General features: G+C 53.2%; 1 protein-coding gene across 2 annotated transcripts; it reads left to right on the top strand.

The window, feature by feature from the left end:
- The first annotated feature begins 8076 nt into the window (after positions 1-8076).
- On the top strand, positions 8077-20286 carry Bcan (brevican). 2 transcript variants are annotated; one of them, XM_050118758.1, is made up of 14 exons: positions 8077-8335; positions 10393-10500; positions 10899-11270; positions 11517-11691; positions 11902-12029; positions 12334-12627; positions 13629-13853; positions 14361-14927; positions 17227-17334; positions 17694-17852; positions 18651-18733; positions 18975-19119; positions 19358-19569; positions 19861-20286. In XM_050118758.1, exons 2-14 carry the CDS (start codon positions 10413-10415, stop codon positions 19954-19956), a joined length of 2652 nt encoding a protein of 883 aa, XP_049974715.1. In that variant the 5' UTR covers positions 8077-8335; positions 10393-10412; the 3' UTR covers positions 19957-20286. The 2 variants fall into 2 exon arrangements, with proteins under 2 accessions (XP_049974715.1, XP_049974716.1); XM_050118759.1 differs by having other exon boundaries at positions 8079-8335; positions 19358-19548.
- Positions 20287-20592: the final 306 nt, after the last annotated feature.

The following is a 20592-nucleotide window of genomic DNA, read 5'->3' as shown; positions in this document are numbered from 1 at the left end:
AAAAAAAAAAAAAAAAAAAAACAAGATAGAGAGCAATAGAAGAGATGCCCCACATGGATCTCTGGCCCCTACATGCATTCATGAGTGCACACACACGTGTGTACACACATGTACACACCACAGATGAGAAGGAAGGGGAAAAAAAAAGAACAAAACTGGGCCATTCCCCCTCCAGTTTTCACATTCTAGCCGAGTGTCCTTACAATGCCATTTGATAGCCTGCTCTGTCCTCTGTAACTATAGTTAGAAGTTTGATTAAGTCCCCTTGTCCCCCAGGACTAATCTACAAATGACACTGTGAACTCTTCTGTTGCACGGGAGGCACACTGTGGGAACTGTCCTTTGTGGTGCTCAGACCGCCCAGTAAGCCGGGGTGCATGGGAGGCACACTGTGGGAACTGTCCAGTGAGCTGGGTGATGAAGTGCCCCATTGGAAGTCTGTTGTGGTTTCTCAAATGACCACAGACTTTTCTGAGAACCACAGAAGTCACAATCAAAGTGTGCAGAGGTATATCTCTGGGGCAGCGTTGCCTCCTCCTCGGTGTGTGGCAGCTGCCTCTTTTCTGTCCCTCAGAAGGATACACCCTGAGATTTGCCCACTTTGCTATCCCAAGATCCTTAGCTGAAGTTAAACATGTTTTGTGGGACTAAAGAAATTGCTCAGCACAGTGTTTCTCAGCCTGTGCGTCATGACCCTTTTATGGGGGTCACCTGTCAGATATCCTGAATATCAGCTATTTGCATTACAGCTCACAACAGTAGCAGTGAAGGGAGCTGGAGAGATGGCTCAGAGGTTAAGAACACTGACTGTTCTTCCATAGGCCCTGAGTTCAATTCCCAGCAACCACATGGTCGTTCACAACCATCTATAATAAGGCCTGGTGTCCCCTTCTGTCATGCAGGCAGAAAACACTGTATACATAATAAACAAATGAAGAAGAAGAAGAAGAAGAAGAAGAAGAAGAAGAAGAAGAAGAAGAAGAAGAAGAAGAAGAAGAAGAAGAAGAAGAAGAAGAAGAAGAAGAAAAGTAAGTTTACAGCTGGAGGTCCCCACAACTGAGGACTGTATTAAAGAGTAGGTGAGAACTACGGGCTTAGCATTTCAGAGGGCATAGGTTCTAGTCTAAGTACCCATAGGATGCTCAAAACCCTTTGCTCCTCCATTTGCACGGCCTCTGCCACCCTCTTCTGGCCTTGGAAGGTACTACACATGGTGCATGCAGGCAAAACACACACATTAAAAAGATATGTATTTGTTGAAGAAATGACAGCAAGTGCCAGGCGTGGTGGTGCACTAGGGAGGCAGAGGCAGCTGGATCTTTGTGGGTTTAAGTCGTCGAGGCCAGCCTGGTCTACAAAGTGAGTTCCAGGACAGACAGGGCTGTTACTTAGAGAAACCCTGTCTCAGAAAATGAAAAGAAAGAGAGAAAGGACCACCAAAAAGACCTCTCCTCTAAGTCAATCACAGCTTCCCCCTGGAAGGAACGGGCCACCAGGAAAGCCAGCACCACAGCCTTCCACGTGGCTACACACCTGTGCTGCTCCCTTACTGCCATGTTCACAACACACATCCCTCCTTGAAGCGTTGCTGGCCTCTGTGCATGCCCTGGGTAGGGCTCCCTGAAGCGAGTCTTGGGCTGGGAACAAGTGAGTAGCTCACTGGGAAAGAGAAACAAAGAAAGGCCATGGGGCAGATAGTCAGTCAAAGTGGCACAGAGGGGAGAGGCACGGGTTCACTGGAGAACTCCGGGAAACTGGATAATTCCTTTAGAGATCTTTTCTCCACAGCAAAGGACGTCAGCTATGGCCTGACAGCTCCCCTGCGGACTGCAGTCACCTTCCAGGGGGTTGCTCTAGCAGTGCTGCCTTGCCCTTGACCCAGACAAGTCCCTACACCAGAGCTCAGCCGCGACACTTCTCTTCTCATGCGAGTGCTGGGCCCTTTGTGCTTCAAGGCAGTGGCCTGAGGAAATTTCTTATTTATCTATTCATTTTTGAGACAGATTCTCTCTATGCAAACCCCAACTGGTCTATGCAAACCAGGCTCACCCCAAACTCATAGGGACCCATCTGGATGGGTTATATAGGGAAGAACTCCTGCCTCAAAAGGGGAGAACAGAGGAAGAGGCAGAAAGACGGGGGGGGGGGTGCAGGTGACTCAGCTGTAGAGTGCTCATCATCCAGGCCCAGGGACTTGAATTTGGATCTTCAGCACCTACAGAAGAGCTTCTGTGATCCTGTCAGTGAGGTGATGACAGGAAAGCCCTTGGGGCTCACTGGCAGCCAGCCTACCTCTGGGTTTAGTGATAAGCCTAGCTCTCTTTTGTTTGTTTAGTTTTTGAGACATGCTGTCTCTATTATGTAGCTGGCTGTCCTGGAACTCCCAGGCTGGCCTCCAATCCACAGACACACATTTGCCTCTGTCCCCTCCCCCAAGTGCTGGAATAAAGGTGTGTGCCACCCTGACTGGCCCCACAAAGCCTATCTTAAAAACAAGGTAGAGGAAGCCGGGCGCTGGTGGCCCACGCCTTTAATCCCAGCACTTGGGAGGCAGAGGCAGGCGGATCTCTGTGAGTTCGAGGCCAGCCTGGTCTACAAGAGCTAGTTCCAGGACAGGCTCCAAAGCCACAGAGAAACCCTGTCTCAAAAAACAAACAACAACAACAACAAAAAAAACAAGGTAGAGGGAAATAGAGGAAAACACTCAACATTGACCTTGTATTACCACACATGCACACATATACACTACCACACATGCACACATGTGCACACATATACACATATACACTACCACGCATATGCACGCATACACACACACATACACTACCACACATGCACACATATGCACGCATATACACACATATACACTACCACACATGCACACATATGCACGCATATACACACATATACACTACCACACATGCACACATATGCACGCATATACACACATATACACTACCACGCATGCACACATATGCACGCATATACACGCATATACACACATATACACTACCACACATGCACACATATGCACACATATACATACATATACACTACCACACATGCACACATATGCACGCATATACACACATATACACTACCACACATGCACACATATGCACGCATATACATACATACACACACAACCATACATGCATTCATATGCACGCATATACACACACACACACACATACACACTGCTGCACACGACTGTCCTCTGAGCTAAATAACACCTTCAGGTTCAGCTGTGCCCACTTGCATCATCCCAGCTGGGCTTGTTGACTGTTTATATCCCCATGTAAGGGGGGGCTGGTTAATGACTTCCAGCCTGACCTTTGGTAGGAAGCACCCATACTCCCAGAAGTTGCCCCTCATTTGTGCTCTATAAGTAAACCCAATAAACTCATTGGCTCCCCAAAATGAAATGTGGTGGAATTGAACCTCAGTTTGTCATTGGGACCTTATGAGAAGGGGTAAGTGTTGTATATGTCTCCCCTGGGAAAGAATTTTAGTAACACACACATGAACATGTACACACATGAAAGAGAGAGGGGGCAAAAAAAGGGAGGGAAGAAGGAAGAAGAGAGAAAGAAAGGCTGTAGAGTGTGCTGGGCTGGCAGCTCCAGGCGCTTACTCAGAGGCCATGATCTAAAAGAGCCTGCAGGGGCACACCACTTCTTCTGTGGGTCACACTGGGCAAGGTGCTCAGTCAGGACAGTTTCTAGCTCAAGAAGTGCACTAGTGAGTGCAGACCGCACTCCCTTCCAGATCAAGAGATCCCTGTTAATCAACGTGCCCCCACATAGCTGGTGTGTGCCAAGGGCCACCATTCTGCGGAGAAGCAGCCCTGTCAGGGTCTCCAGAACCACCACCACCATTGGTGACTGTTCATGGGCCCATAGTGCATGCCCTGACAAGGGCTTCCTTCCCTACTCAGTGAGTGTCACAAAAGAATGTGACATCCTGTCCACAGTCAATGTGCTGGTTAAAACCATTCTATGCAGGCCTGGAGACATGGTTCTACTGTTAGAGTGCTTGCTGCAGGGGGTGGTGGCACACACCTTTAATTTCTGCACTCGGGAGGCAGGGGCAGGCAGATTTCAGTGAGTTTGAGACCAGCCTGGTCTACAGAATGAGTTCTAGGACAGCGAGGGCTACATAGAGACCTTGTCTCAAAAAAAAAAAAAAAAAAAAAAAAAAAAAAAAAAAAAAAAAAAAAAAAAAAAAAAAAAAAAAAAAAAAAAAAAAAAAAAAAAAAAAAAAAAAAAAAAAAAAAAAAAAAGCCAGAAGTCAAACAAAAGCACATGCTGTCCTTCCAGGGGACTAGGTTCGGTTTCCAGCACCCACACCATGTAAATCACAAACACCTATGATTCCAGCTTCAGAGGGATCCACTACCCTTTTCTGGGCTCATGGGGACCTTCACGGAAGCGTGAACACACACAGGATAAAATCAAAATAAAAACACATTCCAGCTCCAATGCTGTGGAACAGAATGTTTGTTCATGTAAAGATTGTATTACACTTGTTTACGCTTCATTTATTTAACTATGTAAAGATGTGCTGCATCTGTTTCACCTGGCCTGCCTAAGGCACCTGATTGGCCTAATAAAAAGCTGAATGGCCATAGCTAGCAAGTAGAGGGATAGGTGGGGCTGGAAGGAAGGAAGAATAGATAGGAGGAGGAATCTAGGCTCAAGAGGGAGATGCCCAGGGTCAGCCAGACACAGAGGAAGCAGGAAGGTAGGACGTGCAGTATGGAAGTGAAAAATGACACCTGTTCCGTTCTGCACCTACTCGTTACACGCTACAGGAACTAGGCTGAAAATTTAAAATCATACACACAGACAGAGACACACAGACAGGGCCATGGGGACATCCTTGAGACAAGTATGTCCCCTTCATTGTGCTCAGGGACAGTTTCTATAGGGCTCTGGCCATGCCCCAGCTCTCGGGATCTTTCAGCTGCGGACTCATCAGAACCCACTCCCCTGCTGCTCAGAGCAGAGGAAAACAAACTATTTACAAGAAATTCAGGGTCTGGTGATCTGCAGTCCCCAACATGAAAGAAAGGTAAAAAGCCCCAAGGCAAAATGTAAATGAAGAGAAACAAGTTAAAATAAGTTATAAGAGCTAGTGGGACAAGCACAAAATAAGGTTGAATATTCATAACTAACAATAAGTCTCTGTGCCATGATTTGGGGGCCAGTGGTCCAAGAAAGTCTGCTATATTCAAACATCAAGACCACCCAACATGGGGGCTGGAGAAATGGCTCAGTGGTTAGAAGCACTGCCTGCTCTTCCAAAGGTCCTGAGTTCAATTTCCAGCAACCACATGGTGGCTCACAACCATCTGTAATGAGGTCTGGTGCCCTATTCTGGCCTGCAGGCATACACGCAGACAGAATATTGTATACATAATAAGTGAATATTTTTTTTAAAAAAACCACTCAACAAAGTGCGGGCATCATCTTAAACGAGAAGACACTGAGGCTCAGGGAGAAGGTGCACGCCCCAACATCACAGAGGGGGGAGGTTGCAGGGAAGGTGCTGCTGGTGGTCCTGAGACTGACCCTGGTGGCCAGATGCTTGACCGCAGATGCAGCCTCCAGCTCCAGCTCCCCCGACAGCCATGGCATCTCAGAGCTACCCCCCCCCCACATTTCTAAGCTGGTTCTGTACTTCCTGGCCCCCTTCTAAGCCTATCAAAGCCCCCATTCTCTGAGCACAGCCATGCCAGCCCTCAGCCCCTCCCTGCCAAGAAGCCAGGTGTTGGGGCCCTGAGGGGGGCTGCCTGAAAGCAGGAGAGGGTACAAGTCTGCACAGCCCTCCTGGTGGCCACTTCAGATGGGCACCCAGTGACAGCCAGTGCTGAAGAGGTGCCTGGAAGGCAAGAACTTTGGGGACAGCTTGTTCACACCTCAGGCCACAGCTTTGGCCAATATGGGAGTTAAAGTGGCAGGAGATCACAGGTTCTTCAAGAGAGCCTGAAAACGTCTCCAGACAGGCTGGGAGACAGCCAGCAGCACCATGTGGGTATGAAGGAGGCCTGGCCTCCTCCTCACTCTTTTCCTGAGTCCTTGGTCAGTAGTCCAGGGCCAGCAGCTTCTGGTTCAACCAGCCAACCCCTGTAACACTGTACTTCACCATCTCTCCCAGAAGACCTCTGAGGTTCTGTGAAGTATCACTCCCTGTTGCTAGGACACGGGTTTGTGCAGGAAAACTGGCTCTGTTGCTGCCAGTGCCAGGACCTTGTCGAAGACCTAAAGGGCTGCACACAGCAGCAGGCATGGGTCCAATTGCCCCTCAGATGGAGGATAGAAATGGACTTTGGCTATGAGTCAAGACTTCAAAACTGGAGGGAAGGTACTTATCGGCAACGGTTAGAGTTGAGTCTGGATAGACTTCAGTGTAAATGTCCTGAGCTGACAACAAAGGAGGCCTTCATAATGCCAACCTTCTGGAAAGGGCTCCCTCATGAAGGCCCAGCCTACAGTGGGCTGCTGAGCCCCTAGACAGAATCCTTCAGACAGACCTTAGTAAGGGTGTGTATGATGTAGGAAAAGATTCCACATGTATGCTGGAGGCCCTGCTGGGTGTGGGTGGGTTTACAGCCCAGACAGAAGCAGAAGCAGGGTTCCCCAGGCCAGGGTGTTCCTAACAATCTGCTCTTCTGGCTTCCCCTGGTCTCAGGAATCTGCCCACAGCAGTCTCCAGCCTGCCCCAGGAGCAGCTCTCCCTCGGGCACAAAGATGTATGCACCGGTAACTATGAGCTCGAGGGTGGGGGCGCGGGGACGTTGGGGAGTACCTCTTTTCCTGTCTTCTCTGGCCACAAAATTGCCTGAGAAAAAAAGTTGGGTTACATCTGAGACACCAATTGGACTGAATTTCAATCCCTTGGTTTCCTGGCCCCACCTGGTGGACCTGCAGTCCTGTAAGCCCATGTGTTGCTGGACCCAGACCCAGAGTCCCTCCCGGCTGACTACTGCGCTAGTCTTAGGACCTCCAACCCGGCCGGGTCCTGGCTGGCGTCTTCAGGAACCCTGCTTTGTTGCCTTTGTCTCCCTGCGTGATTCTGCTCTGGTTCCAAGGTCCTTCTGTCCCTACAGTGGGCGGCAGGAGCTGGAACTCTTTCTTTAAACTTTTAAGAGTTTGGAGAGGACTTTGTTTTTTTAGAGGAGCTGGAACTCTTTCTTTAAACTTTTAAGAGTTTGGAGAAGACTTTGTTTTTTTTAGAGGTTCTGAAGGCGGTTTGGAACTAAGTCTACAGCATGTGGTGGGGGCATGGTTAGGGAATTGTCACAACATCTCCTGGGTTGGGGGTTAAGGTGTCACAGGTGGGCAGGGTGCATTTGGGGATCTGGAGATGACGAGGCCGGGACTCCCACACTGACCTTGCTGGCATCCAGAGGAACGAGGGGCAAGGATCTGGCTGAGTCGCCTACAGCTGGTGCCAAGGTTTTGCCTAGAGTCCCAGGCGGGAGAGGATGGAGAGCCTGGGAAAGAAGGGAGAAGCAATGGGCAAAGTGGGGGCAGGCAACTGGCAGTCCTCAGGCCCACCCCGGGCACCAGGCTAGCAGGCTCTCGCTCTGAACGTGGGCTTTTGCAACCTGTGACGTTTGCTCCATCAATACCCTAGACTTTCTTGACTTGTGTTGGCTAGCCCGTACTTCTGCTGTCCCACCTCCGCCTAGCCAACGACTGCAAAGCCAGCTCCTCTTCTATGGAGGGAGAGGAAGCACCGAGGGAGTATAAACCAATCAAAGCTTCCTCAAAGGGGAAGCTGTGGTCGTTTGCACCCTCTCGGACCTCAGAATACGGCTTTCCATTTTCACCCGCCAGCGCCCTCTTTCCCTGGGCAAAGCTCCCATCATCCCTTCATCCTCTGAGCTACGAAGTTTGAGTCGGTCCTCCTCCCTTTAACCAATGAGAAGTCTCTCCCGTGTTCTAACTCGCCTTTTTGCGTAGCCACAGCTCCCTCCACTGCTCCCTCCCCACCCCTTCTGCCCTCCCCGCTGCTAGTCCTGGGCTCCCGTCCGCGGAACCTTGTCCTACTTCGCTTGTCCTCCCTCGCTCTGGCTGCTGTCGCCCGGAACCCTCGCAGAGAAGACTACGGGTCCCGTGACCGCGCAGAGCCCCCCGCGGGGGCGGCTAGAGTGGGGACGGCGCAGAAGGCGGGGCGCGTGGGAAGAAAGGGGGTTTTGTGCGGCGCCCGGCGGGCTGGCGCCCCCATCTGCGTCCCGCGCACCCGGCCCTGCTCGCGCCCGCGCATTGCGCCGCAGTCTCTCGGCCGCGGCTGCGGGACGCACGGTGTACGGAGGGGACCTCACAAGGTGAGTGCGGAGGCCAGGCCCTGCCAGTCTCTTACTTGCTGTGTGACCTTGGGCAAGTTTCTTGACCTCTCTGAGCTTGAGAATTCGGGCACGGTTAAGGGCGCTGGCCTGGCTGCTGTGGACGACGGGGTTGGTCGCCCGCCGCAGCTTCCTGAGGTCCCCGCGCCCCCGAGGGCGCGGTCAGCGGCGCCTTTCTTAGGGCAGGTGCACACCGTACTGTACGGGCCGCTAGCTCCCTGCCTCCGCCGCGCAGCCTGCTGGAGCCAGTGCGCGATTGAGCAAAGGAGCTGTGCGGAGCAGCTAAGGGTGCCCCGGTGCCTCCCGGAAGGGTCAGAGCGTTTGAGCCTCGAACAGAAGCCACTCTTGTCCCAGGACAATCGGATCTCCTGACCTCAGGCTTCCCCTCTAGTCCCCTGCTGTCCCGAAACGAGTAAAAGGGAGGACGAGTGTGAGTAGCTACGGCTCCCACGGAGAGTGGCTCAGCCTGGCCTCTCCAGCAACCCTTCTCCTCAGAACCTGACTCCCTTCTTACTTCAAAGCATTAACCCTAGTTACAGCTTGCACAGCCCAGCCAAGAGTGAAGGCCACAGCTCTGGTTAGCAGGGGGTCTGGCCTGGAAGGACATGGCAGGACCTGAGAGAAGGAAATTCCCCATCACTTAAGCTCCAGCGATTGCCAGCTGTGAGCAGAGGGAGAGAGAAGAATTGCCTGGCGTCCTAACCTTGGTACCCTGCTGCATCATCAGGGTACCTGATCCGTAGACCTGGGTCCCCATAGTCTTCCGACTCTGGCCTGGCTCTTAAAGACTGTGTTTATTAGCTCTTCAGCTTTCCCTCCTGAGGGCAAATGCCCTGGCTCCTGATTTAGCTCTGCTGGTGGCCCAGAGTTCTCTCTAGCCTTCTCTGGGCACCCACCTGCATTTTCCCAGAGTGTAAGTGCACTGAGGTCCTCAAAAAGAGAGTGTTTCCAGAGCTGATGGCCAGGGGGGCTGGCCTTTCCCCTTCTGGCACCCTTCTCCAGTACATTCCAAGTTGTAGGCTTTCACAAAAGATGGGTGGGGGAAGGAGCAACTGGATAGAGGCCAGACTGGCAGGGACAGGGTCTTTGTCCCAGCTGGCTTCTGAGCCAGGAGATCCGGTGGAAAAGCCCGTGCCAGGCAGAGAGGAATGACTGAGAGCAAAGTAGGAGGGATGGAGGGGGCAGAGGATGCTGGGCACCAGGGGCAGCTTCCTTACAAAGTCCTTGTGGGGAGAGGAAGCAGGAGCGGCTACAGTGCCTGGGTTCAGTCTAGGAGGCCCTCCTGGAAGAGAAGGCTGGGCTTTACCGCTGTGGAAGGAGGCTCAGGGTTGACACCTGAGGGCAGGGGAAAGTGGGCCCACAGTTGTGCACCCATCCCCCACCCATGGATCTATGTGGCTGCCGGAACCTGAAGGTGCTCAAGCTCCTCGCATGGAATTCTGTCTTTGCATCTTACCCACGCAAGTCTTTCATACTCAGGAACCTGTCTCTGGGTGACTTACAATTTCCAAGCGTATGCATGCTGTTTAGGGAACAGTGACAAAAAAATCTGTATGTGTTCAGTACTGCCTCCTTTTTTCTGACTGGTTGGGCGCACAGATGTAGAACCCAAGTGCAGGGATAGCACAGTGCCACCCATCATGGGTTATAAATGCTCATTGAACTTCTACCCTGTCTGGTGCTGGCACGTGCGCAGGCTGCTTTCTGCTGTAGATTATAGTTAGGCAAGAAGATAATAGATATACAACGATAACAATGTATAGATAACAGCTAGATAGGCAGATAGACAGACAGACAGACACTCAAAGCATATGACCCCACCAAAATGCACAAGGTAGTAATGACGATGCTTTTTTTCTTTATAATTAAGAAAATAGAGACTCAGAGATGGTAAGAGCCTTGGCTAGGTCACACAGAGATTCCTCCTGGTGCTGAGGAGATGGGGTTAGAAACAGAGTTAGTGGTTATTCTGGTATGTGTAGAGAGGCAGAGGAAGTCCATCCCCAAATCTAACGCACCTTTCATCTTTCCTCCTCAAGTTCGTCCATCAGTTTGCAGCATGATCCCACTGCTGTCCCTGCTGGCAGCCCTGGTACTGACCCAGGCCCCTGCAGTCCTAGCTGACGATCTGAAAGAGGACAGTTCAGGTGAGCAACCCTCCAGAGGACCCATGTCTCTGCTGCATCTCCCCTACAGCAGAAAGCTGCCTCCGTTCAATCCCAGTCATCTGCTTTTAGCCTGGTACCGGAAAGGAAAGGAGACAGATGAGGAAGTTCTGTGGGCAAGGGCTGGAGCCCACTGCAGAATAGGGATGAGCTGGGGGCCTTGAAAGGTGGGGACGTCTTGGAGTCAGTGCAGCAAAGGGGCTGAAGGCCTGAGGCTAAGGGTGGAGGATCGCATTCAGGACCCTGGGCTGGGATCAGCATTCGGAGCCCGGTGTAGGCACCTTAAGCTGGTTAGTCCTGGGGGGCGGGACTTGGAGCCACGCGCACAGGCGCAGTGCGTCCTGCGTCTGGCTGCAGCGGGCTTTGACCCCTGTCCACAGAGGACCGAGCCTTCCGCGTGCGCATTGGCGCCACGCAGCTGCGGGGCGTGCTGGGCGGCGCCCTGACCATCCCATGCCACGTCCACCACCTGCGGCCGCTGACCAGCCGCCGAGCAGTGCCGGGCTTTCCCCGGGTCAAGTGGACCTTTCTGGCCGGGGATCGGGAGGCTGAGGTGTTGGTGGCTCGCGGGCTGCGGGTCAAAGTAAACGAAGCCTACAGGTTCCGAGTAGCCCTGCCCGCCTACCCTGCATCGCTCACGGACGTGTCTCTGGTGTTGAGCGAGCTGCGGCCCAATGATTCCGGGGTCTACCGCTGCGAGGTCCAGCATGGTATTGACGACAGCAGTGACACTGTGGAAGTCAAGGTCAAAGGTGAGAAGAGCGAGTAGAATGAGGTCCCTAGAAAGAGGGAGGAAAGTACTCTGGCCCCCAGGTGAGGAGGCTTAGCAAACCTTGCATGCGCAAAAGGCCCAAGCTGAATTGGGAAAGCAGAGCGGGGAAACAGTCCTACAGCCCTAGAGAACTCAGTCGGACTTTGCCTTTTGTGAACAGAGTGACAGGGAGGGGAAGTCAGTGCGCTGGTGATCGTCAGACTCAGGAGTTCTCTTTGCTCCTCAGGGGTCGTCTTTCTCTACCGAGAGGGCTCTGCCCGCTATGCTTTCTCTTTTGCTGGAGCCCAGGAAGCCTGTGCTCGCATAGGTGCCAGAATCGCCACCCCTGAGCAGCTCTATGCTGCCTACCTCGGCGGTTATGAGCAGTGTGATGCCGGCTGGCTGTCCGACCAGACTGTAAGGTGGGTTGAAGGTGTGGCCGTCACCCTCCATCGCGGTTCCCCAGGGCTCCCTGCCTCTGGGAAGAAAACTGGCCTCAGGAAAGAGGACAAGCCCCTGCCTAGAGCGTACTTTTCTGCACCCCGACATCCTTGCCACACTTGTCACACAGCAGAAAGGTTGATAGGGCAGCCTCCTGGGGCAAGACACCCATCCTTCGCTTCTTCTTTTAGGTATCCCATCCAGAACCCAAGGGAGGCCTGCTATGGAGACATGGATGGCTACCCTGGAGTGCGGAACTATGGAGTGGTGGGTCCTGAGGACCTCTATGATGTCTACTGCTACGCCGAAGACCTAAATGGTGATTGCAAGTGACAAGCCTTCCTGCAACAAGGCCTGGGGCTTCAGTAGACTTCATGTGTCTAAGGGCAGAATAGGCAGGCGCTTGATGTACTCCTCCAAATACTGTTGGGGGGGGGTGATTCGCAGCACTATAGAGTGAGGAATTGGGGCTAGGCTTCTCTATGCACTAATTTTCATTTTGGGTTTCATGCCATCCTTGATACTATCAGGTGGGCAAGATGACCCCATGTCAGGAATGAGTTTGCCTAGGGACCTGTAAGAGTCCAGGGTGGAAGGATGACCCAGCTCTTCTTCTCACTCAGGAGAACTGTTTCTAGGCGCCCCTCCCGGCAAGCTGACGTGGGAGGAGGCTCGGGACTACTGTCTGGAACGGGGTGCGCAGATTGCCAGCACGGGCCAGCTATATGCAGCCTGGAATGGTGGCTTGGACCGGTGCAGCCCCGGTTGGCTGGCTGACGGCAGTGTGCGCTACCCCATCATCACTCCCAGCCAACGCTGTGGTGGGGGTCTGCCAGGAGTCAAAACCCTCTTCCTCTTCCCCAATCAGACTGGCTTCCCCAGCAAACAGAACCGCTTCAATGTCTACTGTTTCCGAGGTGAGTAACCTCAGAAGCAGTACCAGACCTGGGAGTCTAGCCTCAGCTTCACCATCTTCTTGGCCATTCATCCACAGGGGTCTTATTGGTGCCCAGCTTGTCATCTTCCCTGTACCCTCCGCATCACTTCACCTCCCTCCTGCTCTGTACCAGTTTCCACCGGTTCCAAGGTTGCCTCAATCCCCACATCTCTGTCCTCACACACCCAGGAACTCCTTATTGTGCTTACAAGTGTCAAGTCTTTCAACACTGAGTGCTGATGAGTGGACAGAGGGTGGTACCTGAAAGTCAGCTGGGTGCAGATTCTGAGCCCAGCGCCTTGTCCTGAAGGGAACAGTTGGGGCATTAGCATGAATGGGCAGGGAGCAGAGGTGGAGGACAGAGGTCTGGAGTGGGTGGAGCTCACTGGAACAGGACAGTATAGTCCATCTGTCCTGGCTGGAGACAGCCCTCTGGGCTCCTCTCACCCCAGTTCTCGAGTCTCTGTCCTGTGTTCCTTCCCCTGAGCCACTGAGTAGCCCTTTCTCTGTTGCCTTAGTTGAGCTCCAAGCACCTCAGACACTGATGATTGAATACTGTACCTGAGGAGATGGAGTCTGTCCCCTTCTCACCCCAAACTCAGCCTGTCCCCATACTCTGTGTTCCATTTCTTCAGGGGGCAGCTCATTCAGACGTTTCAGATCCCTCCGAAGGAAAATGAGCCCCCACTTTGCCTTATAACAAAGAGTTCTTTCTATCGTGTATCTAATGTGTTAATGCCTGTGTCTGTTTTCTCAGGATGGAGTTTCCCTCGCATTCTCTATACCATACGCAGAGAATGCTTGGCCTAGAACTAACAGGCACTGCATTAGTACTCGAGGGAGGAGTGGTGATGCTCCAGGGTGCCCTGAGCTCCCTGTGAGAACTTGTGGAGGATGAAGCACATTCCAGGTCGTTTGAGGTCTGACCCAGCCTCAGATGCAGGCCAGCTGACTCCCGTTGGCCTTTTCCTCTTGCCACAGACTCAGCCCACCCCTCTGCCTCTTCTGAAGCCTCCAGCCCAGCCTCTGATGGACTAGAGGCCATTGTCACAGTGACAGAGAAGCTGGAGGAGCTGCAGTTGCCTCGGGAAGCTATGGAGAGTGAGTCTCGAGGGGCCATCTACTCCATCCCCATCATGGAGGATGGGGCAGGAGGAAGCTCCTCTTCCCCAGAAGACCCAGCAGAGGCCCCTGGGATTCTCCTAGGTAACCTTAAACCCATACCTTGTATTCTCACTCCATTAGAGAAGTTGGGGGCAGGAGGGCAAGTCCACTGGATGCTGGGGTCATGGGCTGGCTTAGTTCTGGCCTTCATCAACAGTTCCACCATAAAAGGCATCTCTCCTGTCCCGCTCCCAAACTTGGTATTCAAGTAAATTCCACCTCCAGTCCTCTGTACTAGAGAAGCAGGTGTTTAGAGGGTGCTCTCTGGGAAGGAAATATATTCCTTATCTACCCCTCAGATAAGGTAATTTTGGCAGACTGGGAGAAGGAGGTGCAACAGCCGTGTCTGCCTGAGCTAGAGGCAGCTTGCAGAATTCTCCAGAGTAGCCTCACAGTGTAGCCAATGGTCAGAGTTCTTCCCGACAGACACCTAGGACTCCTCTCTCCCAGGCCTCCCAGGTCCCCTCCCCCAGGCCCTACCCTTCCCCTACCCTCCCCAGCTTGCTCTGGGGTGCTGTCCCTGGTGCTGAACCATTTTGCTGTGGTCAGAATCGGAAACCCAATCCATTGCACCACCTACCCGGTCCTCAGAAGAAGAGGTAGCCCTGGAGGAAGAAGAAAGATACAAAGACACAGAGGCTCCAGAGGAAGAGAAGGAGCAGGAGGACCTGTGGGTGTGGCCCAGGGAGCTCAGCAGCCCTCTCCCCACTGACTTGGATACAGAGCACTCACTCTCCCGTGTGTCCCCACCAGCTGGGGCAGTTCTGCAGCTGGGTGCATCGCCTTCTCCCAGGCCTCCAAGGGTCCATGGACCACCTACAGAGACTTTCCTCCCCACAAGGGAGGGAAGTCTCACATCCACTCCAGATGGGGCAAGAGAGGTATCAGGAGAAACTGGAAGCCCTGAGCTCTCTGGGGTCCCTCGAGAGAGTGAGGAGGCAGGGAGCTCCAGCTTGGAGGATGGCCCTTCCCTGCTTCCAACCACATGGGCCCCTGAGGGTACCAGAGAGCTGGAAACCCCCTCAGGAGAGAAGTCTGGAAGACCTGTGCAGGCCCAGCCAGTGCTGCCCACCGACAGTGCCAGCCAAGGTGGAGTGGCTGTGGCCCCCTCATCAGGTAATTCTGCTGAAGGCTCCATGCCCCCGTTCCTTCTTTTTCTCCTTCTCCAGTTCTGGACCACCTGACACGTAGGCTTTTACTCCACCTTCTCCCCAGATCCTCTGCTGCATTGCCCTCATTCCCTTACCTGTCTCTCCCAGGGAGCTCTGATCTTCTCTGTTTCTCTTTGCTACCCAAGTTCCACTACTGACCACTGGGCCCTCTGCTGTAGCTCACACCTCACTGGCCACACAGAATACCCATCACACCCTTTGAAGCCAGGCCCATCGTCTGCTATTCCCTCCCTCTTCCCTTGGTTCCATCCCTTTAATCACCTCTCAGTGATTCCAGGGAAGCCTAAGAGACCATACCTGCCCCTCACCTCTGGGGACCAGAATATTCACCCCAAAGAGCCTTAAGCCACTACTTCTGTGAAGTATTTTTGACTGTTTTATGGAAAACAAGCCTTGAAATAAATCTCTATTAAAGTGCTTTTGTACCCAGGTGCTGACACCCTGTCCAACTCCAGCGGTCTGTCTCTGCTCATGACTGAGTCTGAATCAGGAATCTGGTCCCGTGTGCCCTCGCCACCCCTCTGTGTCTCTCCATGTATCTCTCTGCCACTCTTCTTCTGCCAACATCCTTGCTGTTCCAACAGGGCAGCAGTCCCTTGCTGTCCCCTCTGTTTCTCCTCGGGCCATCTACACTTCCCCTTCATACTACTGAGTCCCCAGACTTGACTGTACATATCACCCAAGGGAGTCCCCTGTTACCTACAGGAGAAACTCACACAGCCAGGGTGTGGTGTGTGACCTACCCAGGTAGCATGGAGCTAGTTCTATGGCTTCTCCAGGCTTATGTACATCATCTTCCTCCATGCACCCAGGAAGAGCCCTTGTGCCCAGTGTTCCCCTCCTGCACTAACCCTGCACTAATGACCAACCCCCCGAGAAATGGGTTTATGCTCTTTAACAAGAATCTGTCTCATGCAAAGGGTGAGGTGGGATGGGAGAAGAAAATGAACTGATTTCCACCATCTGAGAGGAGCCTAAGGTTCCCATCAGAAGCCCTCAGGAAAGGCTGAGCCCTCCTGGTTCTCACCTCTCCTCCATGGCCCAGGTGGAGTAGCCCCTATGACGTCATCATCTCGCCCATTGCAGCTGCTGCCTTTCTGTCCATTGGCCTTTTTGTGGGTGTAGTGGGAAAGGGGAACTGCTGCAGTATCAGCCCATCACCTGCAGAGGATGTCAGGGGCCGCCTTCCTGCTGTGTCAGGAGGTGGGAAAGAAAAGGAGTAAGGAAAACCCAAAGGGAGTCAAGTCATCCCATACTACCCCGCCAAGGTGCAGGCCCTGTAGCTCACAGCCAGGGTGGGACTTACGCCTTAGAGAGTGGGAGACCAAAGACTGGGTTTAAAAGTCTGTCTCCCATCAGGTGTGGTGACACACACCTTTAATTCCAACTCTGGGGAGGCAGAGGCAGGTGGATCTCTGTGAGTTCGAGGACAGCCTAGTTTACAGAGCAAGTTCCAGGACAGCCAAAGATACACAGAGAAACCCTGTCTCGAAAGACAAAAACAACAGCAATAACAACAACAACAAAAAAGTCTATCTCCCAAGGACTGGAGGAAGCAAATATGAGGATCTCGGGACTGTTACCTTCACGACCTGAGACCAGGCTTCACTTCACTGGGGAGGGAGAAGAGGATCTCAGGACTGTTACCTTCACAACCTGAGACCAGGCTTCACCTCACTGGGGAGGGAGAAGAAAGGAAGCGATGCTTGAAAGGCTGACTGGTGCATTCTACCTGCTATGGCTCGGTCATCCAGCAAAACAGCCCAGCTTCTCCTTCCCCTCCCCTGTCGAGGCCAGCACGAAGCCTTGTGCCTTGTGCGACGCTGGCGGGAGTAGTTCTAAGAAATCTAGTCTGCACTGCTGGTTGAAGAAGCCTCTTTCTCTGGCAGGGCCCAGCGAGCAGGCTGGAAAAGGCGATGGCCCAGCCCGAGACTGACAGGAATCCAGGTTTCGTGATTGACAGCCCAGGGCTCTCTTGGCCTCTTCCCATCAGCTTATCAGGGCTCACAGTGGTGGGAGCACTGTGGCCTTGTACAAGGATGAGTCAGTGAAGAACTGGGAGGTTAGGGTGAGGAGAGAAGCCCAGAACTCGGGGATGGGCTGTAGCAAAGGGCAACTCTAGGCAGAACTGTTACCTCCCCATCTGGAAAGTGTCTGGGTGGGGGATCACGAACCCTCCCCTGGAGAGCTCAGTCTGCACCGCTCCTCTTACAGTTCCCCCCCCTCACTCTCTTTCCTGTCAGGTGACTGTATCCCCAGCCCTTGCCACAATGGTGGGACATGCTTGGAGGAGAAGGAGGGTTTCCGCTGCCTGTGTTTGCCAGGCTATGGGGGGGACCTGTGCGATGTTGGTGAGTGTGTGGAGGGGCAGGGAGGCAGGTTGAAAGACTGGACCTTAACCCCAATAAGCTAGTTCCAAAGGTGGAGGGTGGTCACTGATTTGGGCCTTGCTCTTCAGGCAAGTTACATGGCTGGTCTGAACCTTGCTCTCTCTGTCCAGTCTTCGGAGCAGGGAGGAGGGTAGCCGCTTCTCCAGCGGGCAGGGCTGCACAGAGCAGGGCGGGAGAGCCAGCCGTCCTAGCCACTGCCCAAGGCCTGAGGGCTTCCGGGCTGCTCTAAAGTGGCTCCGAGCCCTGCCTCCTGCTGCCGGCTGTTGAAGAAGCCAATCTGCGACTTGGCAGCCTAAACCGGGCCCTCCTCTGTGCTCCAGGCCTCCAGTTCTGCAGCCCCGGCTGGGAAGCTTTCCAGGGTGCCTGCTACAAACACTTTTCCACACGGAGGAGCTGGGAGGACGCAGAAAGCCAGTGCCGAGCACTAGGTGCGCATCTGACCAGCATCTGCACTCCGGAGGAGCAGGACTTCGTCAACGGTGGGTGGAGCCTGGCTTACTGCGCGTGCTCCACACCAAGCCCACTCCTCATTGCTTCCTCATCCTCTCCGTTCCCACTTCCTTCTCCCTTTCTCCTCTCTCCTCACTCTGTCTTTTCCTTCCTTCACTCCTCCTGCCTCTCACCGGAAAGCCTGCTGTAGGGCGATTGGGCTTCACGTCCCGCATTTGCATGGCGGCCTCGACTGCCGGACTCCCTGTTTTCCCAGGTGCATCTGCTTCCCTAACTCTGTGGTAACACGGTTTGCTCTTCTTCCTTCCTTCCCGAACCTTCCATGGGGTGTGGAGGTTCCTTAAGAAAATCGGGAGACAGGCTAAAGAGATGACTCACGGGTTAAGAGCACTAGCTGCTTTTCTGAAAGATCCAGGGTTCCGTTTCCAGCACCCACATGACAGCTCACAACCATCTATAACTCCAGTTCCTGGGAATCTGAAGGCCTCTGGCCTCTGAGGACACTGTACACAAGTGAGACACGACATTTATGCTGATGAAATACCCATACAAATAAAATTAAAAAAAAAAAAGCTTTCGAAAGACAAGAATTTAGGGAGAGTCTATGATATTAAATATAATTATCTTACCTGGGGGATAAAGAGAAAGGAAGGATGGAGACAGTCGCTGGTGGTGCTGCTTTCCTGGTAGAGCCAGCAGCCACAGGCCTAGCCAACTGCCTAGAAACTGCCTAGGAAGCAGATTTTTGGATGGACTCCCCAAAAGGTCAGTCACTGGCCCAGGAACACAGGGCTTCCTGCTCACTGCACCTCTGTTTTTCTCCCTAGATCGCTATCGGGAGTACCAGTGGATTGGACTCAATGACAGGACCATTGAGGGGGACTTCTTGTGGTCAGATGGGGCCCCTGTGGTGAGAACCCCCACTGCAGTGCAGCCTAGGTCACTTCCTGGATGCCCTTCTGCCTCCAGGACTGTTGCTTCCTCCATTCCGGTCTTTCCCACTGGACCCTTTCTTTCCTTGTCCCTGTCTCCTTGGGCTCTTGCCTTGTTCCTGCAAAGCCCCTCCATATCCTCCCTCCGGTTTCCTCAGGGCGTACCTTCTGGTATTTATAGGGTTTGAGCTCACCACCTCCTCTCCTCCCCCTTCCCAGCTCTATGAAAACTGGAACCCTGGGCAGCCTGACAGCTACTTCCTGTCCGGGGAGAACTGTGTGGTCATGGTGTGGCATGACCAGGGCCAGTGGAGTGACGTACCCTGCAACTACCACCTCTCCTACACCTGCAAGATGGGGCTTGGTGAGGGCTGACAGAGGAAGGCTGATTGGGGCTGCCACTTACAAAAGGAGAGCTAAGCTACCCAGAAGAACCCGTCAGGGTGTACCCCAGACTGCGGGAGGGTGATACGTTACATTGGCCTACTCAGAAATTTTGATTTTTCTTGTCAGTTGTGGCCACTCATTTCCTTTCCATCAAGTTTCTGTGAACCATCATCCACAAACCAGACTCCCAGTTTCTAACTGTATGCCCCTTGCAGTGTCCTGTGGGCCTCCACCACAGCTGCCCCTGGCTCAAATATTTGGTCGTCCTCGGCTGCGCTATGCGGTGGACACTGTACTACGATACCGGTGCCAGGAGGGGCTGGCCCAGCGCAACCTACCTTTGATCCGCTGCCAAGAAAATGGGCTTTGGGAGGCCCCCCAGATTTCCTGTGTGCCCCGAAGGCCTGTGAGTGACAAGAGGAAGCAGGTGGGGGCCTGCAGCTACTTGGAAGCCTTGGGCTGAAGACCCATTCTGTCTGTCATTCACTGACTGTGTGAGCTTTGGAGTGACCACTGCCTCTCTCCAAGGCTTGTAGAGGGAGGTGGGTTGGAGTTCTGGAGACACCTTAGGTGCTAATGGCTAAGAACAGGCAACCACACTTGGGCTCCTAAGGGCAGGGCAAGTATTTGATAAGATCAGGAGTTAAATAGCAAGGACCAAGGTGCTGAGGAGACTAAGGGCATCCAGTGTGGAGGATGAGTATGTGTGTCTTCCTAGGCTCGTGCTCTGCACTCAGGGGACACACCAGAAAGACCACTGGGACAGCTCCCAAGGCCCAGGAAGGCACTGCTGACACCTCCATCCAGTCTCTAAGGAGCCAGCCTGGAATACTGCTGTCCCCAGCACTGCCCTCTTCCCGGAACAGGGGGTGGCCTGAGAGGGGTGGGACTGGACAGTGCCAGAAGGGGTTTCTGGGAAACCTGTGGATGGCTCCACCCAGCCTGGGCCCTCTTTCTCATACCTGGCCTCAGGTTTTACCCTCAGGACAACGGGTAAGTCCCTAAGTGCCTCAACTTCTCTCTCATGTCAGCTGCCTCCTTGTCCCTCGATTTCTCTAAGGGACACTGTGCTACTCATTCCTGATTTTGAAAGGATTAGCAGGGTGGCATGCCAGCAAAACCAGATGGAAATAAAGTTGATTGAACCCAAACAAATTTGATGTTTCTGTGTGAGTGTGGACAGTCAGACAGGGTTAGAACCTCCGAAGGTGTAAGTAGGGCTGCTGCGATTATTAGCTTGCAAAAAGACTAGAGAAGTCACCAAGAAGTTGGTGGATATAGTGTGTGGTGCAAAAGAGTTGCCCAGCTGGTTAAGCATTCATTGCTGCCTTTATGGGACTCCAACTAAATGAAGAGTCTGGTTTGGCGGCAGCCGACAGAACGGGAAAAGATCTTCACCAGCCCACATCAGACAGAGGGCTGATCTCCAAAATATACAAAGAACTCAAGA

This window comes from Alexandromys fortis, unplaced genomic scaffold (assembly GCF_014885135.2).
Source record: "Alexandromys fortis isolate MF-2015 unplaced genomic scaffold, M_Fortis_MF-2015_v1.1 scaffold_152, whole genome shotgun sequence".
NCBI classification, from domain to species: Eukaryota; Metazoa; Chordata; class Mammalia; order Rodentia; family Cricetidae; genus Alexandromys; species Alexandromys fortis.
Note: the sequence above shows the minus strand (reverse complement) of the source record. Positions and strands in the feature narration are given on the sequence as shown.